The sequence below is a fragment of the Teleopsis dalmanni genome, chromosome 2 (assembly GCF_002237135.1).
Source record: "Teleopsis dalmanni isolate 2A chromosome 2, ASM223713v2, whole genome shotgun sequence".
In the NCBI taxonomy this organism is placed as follows: domain Eukaryota; kingdom Metazoa; phylum Arthropoda; class Insecta; order Diptera; family Diopsidae; genus Teleopsis; species Teleopsis dalmanni.
Window position 1 is genome coordinate 86,627,441 of NC_051847.1, and position 7,658 is coordinate 86,635,098.

Consider the following 7,658-nt stretch of genomic DNA (forward strand, 5'->3'; position numbering starts at 1 on the left):
AATTTGTTATAAAAGTTTAAAATGTTTAAATTTAATTAATTTGATTTTAGTTTTAATTTTAAATTAAATTTTATTTTCAATTTAATTTTAATTTTATTTTCATTTTGATTGAATATTATATATATATATTCAATATTAATTATAAATAATTTAAAACCAAAGTACTAGTAAGTTCAGAAGTGTATTATTATAGTTATACATATACACATATATATATATATGTATTTATATGTTTATTATTTCAGTCTCTCAGAAGCATTCTTCAATGTAATGAAACACTTAATCGATGGCCTAGTTTGGGAGAAAGTGTGGATAAAGAGTATAATATCATAAGTATATTGCAGATGGTTCTGAGGGTATCATACACCTTTTCTTTTTTTAAAGGTATTTAAATTTTGCCATGTCAACTATATTATATCAAAGTAATGTATCTGTACTGCCCGCATAACTAAGAATGTTTTTAATTTAATTAAATTAGTTCTCTCGTGGTGAAGTCTTAAGTTCGCCTCTAAACTCTATTAAACTATTAAGAAAATTAACTTAAAACAATTGATTTACGAGGTATAATATAAAAAAAGTTGCACCCATTAAATTATAATAAAAACAATATATTAATATATACAATAATAATATAATTATTTGATAACTAAATAAATAAGACAACTCTTTGAAATGTAGTCAGTACAGAGTCTGTTCAATTGCAGATATTTGTATATTTTAATAAAAAAATTTTTTTTTTAAATAACTATAAACCCTCTCATTTTACTCATGCATACAGCTAGAACTCAACTTAGCATAAATATATATACAAATTGAACTAAACAATAGTCGTGAAGCTAACTGTACTAAAAGAATTGTACTATAACTGAAAGAAAAATTAGAAACTCAACAAAAAATGATATAAAAATGACTTTCTAGCAGTTTTAAAAATTGAAGAATAAACCTTTAGGTATTTAGATTAATATATTTCTCACAATTAAAGTTAATTAAATATAAAACTCTACGAAACTCTACTCTCTAAAGAAGGTTGAATACCTTTGAATTAATAGTTAATTTATTTTAAACTGTATTTAAAGTAAAGAAATAGTAAAAGATATATTTATAAAAGGTATATGTATCATAATTCTCTCTTGTCTCTCTCTTGAGTCTCGCTTGTCTGTTTTTGATCTATCACTTGTGTCTATATATAAAATATTAAACTAATAATAATAATGAGAAAAGTTGCAAACCATCAAAAAGGTAGACTATTACATCCCGATAAGAGATGGGATTAATGTTTGTGAAAATATATAAGTTTTATCGTGATTAAATAATTTATCGCGTTAATCTAACTGCATAATCATAATACTTTATATATAACACCGTATATAAATAACACAATAAGCAAGTATATTTTGACAAATCTATAAACCAAATTGGTAAGGTATGAAGCGGAGTCTGAAATAATATATAATATATTATTACAATGAATTTCATACTGAAGTTCATTTATTTTTTTTTATACATGGATATATTATCAAAGGGTACTATATCGAATTCAACTATAACATATATAACAGGACAAATATTACAACCTCGTCTAACTTAATGAACTGCTTACAGAAACAAAAATAATGAACAAAGACTAATATATGATTCAAAACAGATACTGTCTACAAAAAGTTCTAACAGGGACAGTCGGCATATTCCCAGAGACTAATGTAATGTATATGTTAGATAATTTTGTTAAATGTGAAATTCAAAAAATGACGTGGCGCTTATATTAATTCTCTTAATAATTCATTAAATAATTTATTAATAAATTCTATTATACTTTTATGTGTCTAATACTTAATAATTGCGGCTTATTTATGCATTTTTAAATTAATTAAAAATCAGTTTTGAAATTTTGCTATGCTACTGTAGTGTTAAATAAATGAAACAAGCACCTAAATTAATTTTGCTAATTACAAATTGTTAGTGTAATTAATTAAACTTATTTTAAAGCAAAATAGAATTTTGCATTATCATATACTTATATATAATTTATTAAAATATATATATTTAACTCGATATGATATATAATGTCATATATATCTTGTCGAGATTATTTTGATGAATTTATTTTTATATAACTTAATTAATATATCAGTTTTGCATATTTATTCATTTTTTTATTTACAGATGAATATTTCCTTGTATCTCAATTTAATAGATTAATAGCTACGTTTTTGTTCCCAAAACACTTTTTTCTTTTTTAGCAAAAAAATTCTTTTATGCATACAAAAAATTGAAAATTTTTATACAAAATGTGAAAATATAATTAATAAATTAAATATTAATTGCCTATATACAAATATTTACATACTCGATTTAATTCCCAATTTCAGAGTATGAAATATGTACATTTATATACTCGTATATAACTATTTATACTATAATACATATGTATATGTAAATAAAATTATTTCAGAGCAAACAAAATTTTATCTTAATTCTATATAATGACTTTCTTAATTAAATATAAATAGTAATTGAAATAATTACTACGTTATTATAATTATTAATCGTTGATAAGCAAAATTGCAGAAACAAAAACTCTCCAGACACACTCTACACACAAAATTATTAACCATCATTCTTCCTCATATTAAAATAATATCTAGTTTAAGAACTACTTACATACATATTTTTACATACATACAGCTAAATAGCATAAAACTATATAGTTTCTTTTAAATAAATTAACATAGTTCACGTAAACTTACAATACAATACAATATAATAATTTATATCCACTTGTTTTTTTTTGATATTGAAGAGCGGAGCCTGCGACCCCACATTAGGTTGTATCATACGATTGTACCCTGTAAATGTTGCGGGGATTGCATTTGTGCGGCTTGCGTCTGATCTTGTGGAACCTGCAGTGGCGAATTGTTGCCTAGATCAGCTGTATTGATTGCCAAATTTGAGCCGCTGACCAATGAGGAGCCACCCAGCGCTGAAGGATTTATGCCACCGCCAGCTCCACCAGCTACAATACAAGGTACTCCTAGTATCGGCGTGGGTTCTTCGGGTGGTGTTACCTGTAATGATATATGGTTCTTTTGGAATTTTTTGTTAGTAAATTCAGTTAAAAGAGTATTATAATTATTCTGCTGTTAAGTGGAGCCTCAGGTCACCATTTTTTTGGGGTCAAATATTGGAATTTATATATATAATAATAAAATTAAATAAAAAATCTATATCAGTTATACCCTTAAGTATATTAAAGAAAACGACATCATTTTATCTAAATGTATAAAGTGCTATATCAAAAGGAATTAAAACTATAGCTAATATTATATCAGAGTAAGAATAATATTATTGCTTGCCAAGTTAATGCCAGAACAAAAGACAAATAGTTCTCAAGAAGTGTTTGAGTACCTTATAATTGAGGTTTCATCTATAACCTTTTTGAATGTACAATACCAATTCATTAATTGGGCTTTAGAGCTAATCACTTTACAATTTAACAGATGCATACAATACATCACCAATACAATTAAAAAATGCATTGGAGATAAACAATTTTGCTCTGCCGTGTTCCCTGATGTTGCTAAAGCGCTTCATAAAGTCCGGCATGTGGGAATCATTAAAAAAGTTAGAGGTATCCCTCCAACTGACTATTATGAAATCTTAGAGTTATACTTGACTGATCGGTATTTTCGTATTAAATTTGAGAATAATTTTTCCGAAGTAAAATCTATAAAAGCAGGCATCCCATCAGAAAACATACTTGGTCAGGTCTTGTACTTGCTATACACCTCCGATACTCTCACGTCAGAGAACTTCATTATTGCTACTCTTGCTGACGATACTGAAATTCTTTCTTTTGCTAATACAGAATCAGAATCAGTGATGCGGCCGCGATGCCGTACATAAAATTGTCAATTGGACAAAAAAATTGTGTCGTTGCATAATGCTCAAAGAGTTCAATAAAGCCTAAGATTCTTTTTAAAGAGAGATCTTCCAAGAAAATGCTGGACTAAGAAAATGCTAGCTTACTTAGTCCTGAACAATGTAAAACCAGATACAAAATTCTTTCGTTATCTTTCTTACAGTTGTGGTAGGGATAATAAAGAGAGCATACAGACTCGTAGGATGGTTTCTATAGGCAATATATATATGTCTATTAGGATATTGTGTGTATTTCAGCAATTAATTACTAAGAGAAATACAATTTATTTTCGACCATATATTGTGTGATAGACATTATTTTTCTTATATTAGTTATGCTAATAATAATATTTTTAACAAATAAAAATGTCTATAATAATGAAGTTACTGTTAGAAAGCAGTTGCTAGTTATTGGATTTCCGTTGACTTTTCATTCCTTCCAAATTAAATTTTGATATGTAACGGATTAACGGATTAAGTTGACGATTAGAAAGACGTTCAATGAGTTTTTAAAACATAGGTAATAACCATATAATATATTATTGGTATGTCTTCAGAAGTTTAAAATCGACCGTGTTGCATTAAATTATTTGCTTTTAGTACTTATTCAACTATTCCTACTATGTATTATTTCGGATCTTATTTTACTAGCTTTCTTCAGTTATCACTGTTATCGTTGATATCATTATTAACAGTTATCACAATTATTCACTTGATTATGCAGATTCATGAATAATATTAAATATAATTATTCTCTTGATCTATAATAGAGATTAAATCTGTCTATTTATATTATTTTGTTAAGTTGGTACGATTTATCAGACTGATTAGAGTAGAGTTTTCAAATTAAATAAGAATGTAAGTGGTATCAAGTTATACAGTTATTACATTTGGTATGAAATTTCGGTGCATGAGATTTTAATAGACCTAGGCCTGCCAAAATAACAATGATGTGGAGTTAATTAAATTTAAAGTGAATATTAGTGCTATATTTGGCATCACATTTGTGTAGTAAAAATCAATTTCATTCAGCACTTCAAAGTTCTTATCATTTTTCTATAATGAATAGAAATTCTACTTACAAAATCTGGGGAAAAGGTGTAAATAAATAGCCCTATTACCTAGAATTAAGCACTATAAAATATTGTATAACTCAAATACAAATTTATGTTCCACTAAGTACAGCAGTTGGAATACATATAGAAGTCAATAGCTTAAAGTTTATATTTAATGAGTGTGCTTACCTCTAGTCCAATACTGCCATTAAGTGCTATTTTAATGGGGTTTGTATGATTTGTGGCCTGCATTAGTGTAGTGAAGTGACTAATGCCAATTTCTTCCAATGACGACTTTCGTCGGCCATGACTTACACCCACATTGGGCAGGCCTTGACGCAACGACGAAGAGCGACGTAGTAATATATCATTATCAATCTGTAAGTCAAATAAATGGAACAAAAATTCACACAAATTTTTAATATAACAAATTTGGCGATATAAAAGTTATTAAGAAAGAACATTAAATATTATTAAACACAAGAAAACAACATGATGCAGATACGGATGCGTTGAAGTCCTGTGGCAGCACATACTTTGCCGTTGAGCCACTTTCCTAACATTGAGCGATTTGATATCTGGTCGGATGTGCACTTGATCGATTATGGTGTTGGTGGTGATGCAAGTGAGGCAAGTGATGTACATTATTGATGTGGTTGAATAGTCAAGCGATAGGTAAAAAAATCAAATGGTGTTGGGACTGTTCTACGAGTTGTGATTGGTGTCGATTTTTATGGGTGGCTTCAATTTACAGTTTATTGTTAACTTTTGTTTTTGTTAGGTTTTGCCAATTTTATAAAAAAATATTTGAGTGCTTTACATAGTGTGAGAGTAGAAATGGTTTCGCCAATTCTTAAATAAATTCAAAAAACAACAAAGGAAAACACATAAAGTGCTGAGCATCTACTTTATTTTAAACTATGACCAAAACATATATTTAATACTTATATCGCACCTTCGGAATGTAATATAAGCATTAATTAATGTTAGTGTTATATATTTCAGAAAATAAGGATAAATGCTCTGCTTAAAATACAAATGCACTTAACATCAAGAAACAGCGTTCAAATACAAAAACAAATATAAGTGTTAGATTTGAAAAATACGAAAGGAAAGTAAAACATAAATTGATAGAGAAAATGGAAATGTAAACTATAGCCAACCCGCAATGAGTTACTCCTTCCTCGCTGTGAGCCAACAACCGTCGGACTGTCGGGTAGAGAAAGAGAATTGGATTTAATTTGTTGTATTGGCGGCGTGCAGCGTGGGGAACCATACCCGGCCAACGTCTGAACGCTCTGCATCTGCATTGGGTTGAGTCCTGCAATGCCCGATCCACGCCGAGACCCTGCACCAGCTCCAGCATTCGGTCCGCAAGCGCCACCCAAATTGATATTGGAACAAAAAGATATGTTAGATTTGCGTCTTGAATTATGCCGCTCAAAGGTCTTCTGCGCTGAGAAAGGTGATGGGCGCACCAAGTAACTATGGAGAAAAAAAGTGTAAGTTAATTATAGTATTATTATTATTAGTTCAGATATAACATATAACTTACATAACGTCACCCTCCTCCAGTTTTAGATCACAGCTCGGATTAATTATTACATAGGATAGATGATTCCGCTTTTCGCTCACGTCATCGTAGTCAATAGTTGGCAAATTCAGCGATTCCATGCGGCTTCGTACCAGATTAGCTATCTCTGCTCTCTCGATCTGCTGTGCATGATTGTCTCGTGCCTCATCTGCCAAGTTGATGGAGTACTGAAATAGCATGGAACACTGCTTTACGATTAGTTTGCTGAGTTGCTTGTGCTGAATTTTCTTTTTGCAACTTAATACGATTTGGTTATTTTTACAAAAATAAAAATGAAAACTTCTCTAAATGTTCAAAATGCTTTCAGTTGAAATGAAAAGTCTACATTTAATAACATTCAATAAACAGAATTCATTCCAGTTGGTGTTATGCACATTCAATTGAAAATTTTCAACGAATTGGAAAAATTTTGATTTCGTTTTCATTTTTAATAAATTTAAATAAATTTAAGAACTTGATCAATTCATGTGCTTGAAGTTTGTTATTTTTATTTTATTATTTTTACACTAAAAGCAATATGCAAAATTGTTTAGTTCTATTAACAACTAAAATTCATATGTACAATTTTCGTATCTGAGAAGAACCTTTACCACCTACCTTTACGATTAATCTATGTGAGTATGGCTAAAATGTAATGAGCTTTAACTTTGTATTAGTAATTGTTAATTAATGTATATTATTTATAAATAACAGCCATATTAGAGAATGTACCTTAAGATTTCTTAGTTTAAGAGTGATGGCTAATTTATTTTACTGGGCAGAATTAGAATTATATGTATAAAGATCTGATTAAATTTTAAATAACTAGCATTGATCAAGTTTTCTACTCGAAGTAATAATTAAAGAACTTACATACTAATCCAATAAAAGTAGAAAGAAATTTAAAATTAAACAAGTATAAATGTTAACTTGGGCTTTACAGACACATGGATTTGGTATACATAGAATTTAAAATCTATACTGAGGTCTCATTTATATAATAATATATATGTATAACATAATCTAGAACAAACAACATACTTATAATATAATAATTCTAATCAGAGATTCTATAAATTATCTGATAATGTCTCTATTTCGGTAGCTATTAA

General features: G+C 28.5%; 1 protein-coding gene across 3 annotated transcripts; it reads right to left on the minus strand.

Moving 5' to 3' along the window:
* Nucleotides 1-2,741: 2,741 nt before the first annotated feature.
* Nucleotides 2,742-6,925, minus strand: LOC119681536. 3 transcript variants are annotated; one of them, XM_038094765.1, is made up of 5 exons: nucleotides 6,529-6,925; nucleotides 6,252-6,458; nucleotides 6,137-6,182; nucleotides 5,163-5,351; nucleotides 2,742-3,083 (listed from the first exon to the last, which is right to left on the minus strand). In XM_038094765.1, exons 1-5 carry the CDS (start codon nucleotides 6,744-6,746, stop codon nucleotides 2,832-2,834), a joined length of 912 nt encoding a protein of 303 aa, XP_037950693.1. In that variant the 5' UTR covers nucleotides 6,747-6,925; the 3' UTR covers nucleotides 2,742-2,831. The 3 variants fall into 3 exon arrangements, with proteins under 3 accessions (XP_037950693.1, XP_037950692.1, XP_037950691.1); XM_038094764.1 differs by having other exon boundaries at nucleotides 2,742-3,065; nucleotides 6,137-6,458; XM_038094763.1 differs by having other exon boundaries at nucleotides 6,137-6,458.
* Between the last annotated feature and the right edge of the window lie 733 nt (nucleotides 6,926-7,658).

Coding starts and splice junctions, on each gene's coding strand:
- LOC119681536 (XM_038094763.1), bottom strand. CDS start 6,746: ATGCTATTTCAGTACTCCATCAACTTGGCAGATGAGGCACGAGACAAT. Junction 6,459..6,528: donor CTGGAGGAGGGTGACGTTAT/GTAAGTTATATG, acceptor TTTTCTCCATAG/TTACTTGGTGCGCCCATCAC. Junction 5,352..6,136: donor GAAGGAGTAACTCATTGCGG/GTTGGCTATAGT, acceptor TTTGACTTACAG/ATTGATAATGATATATTACT.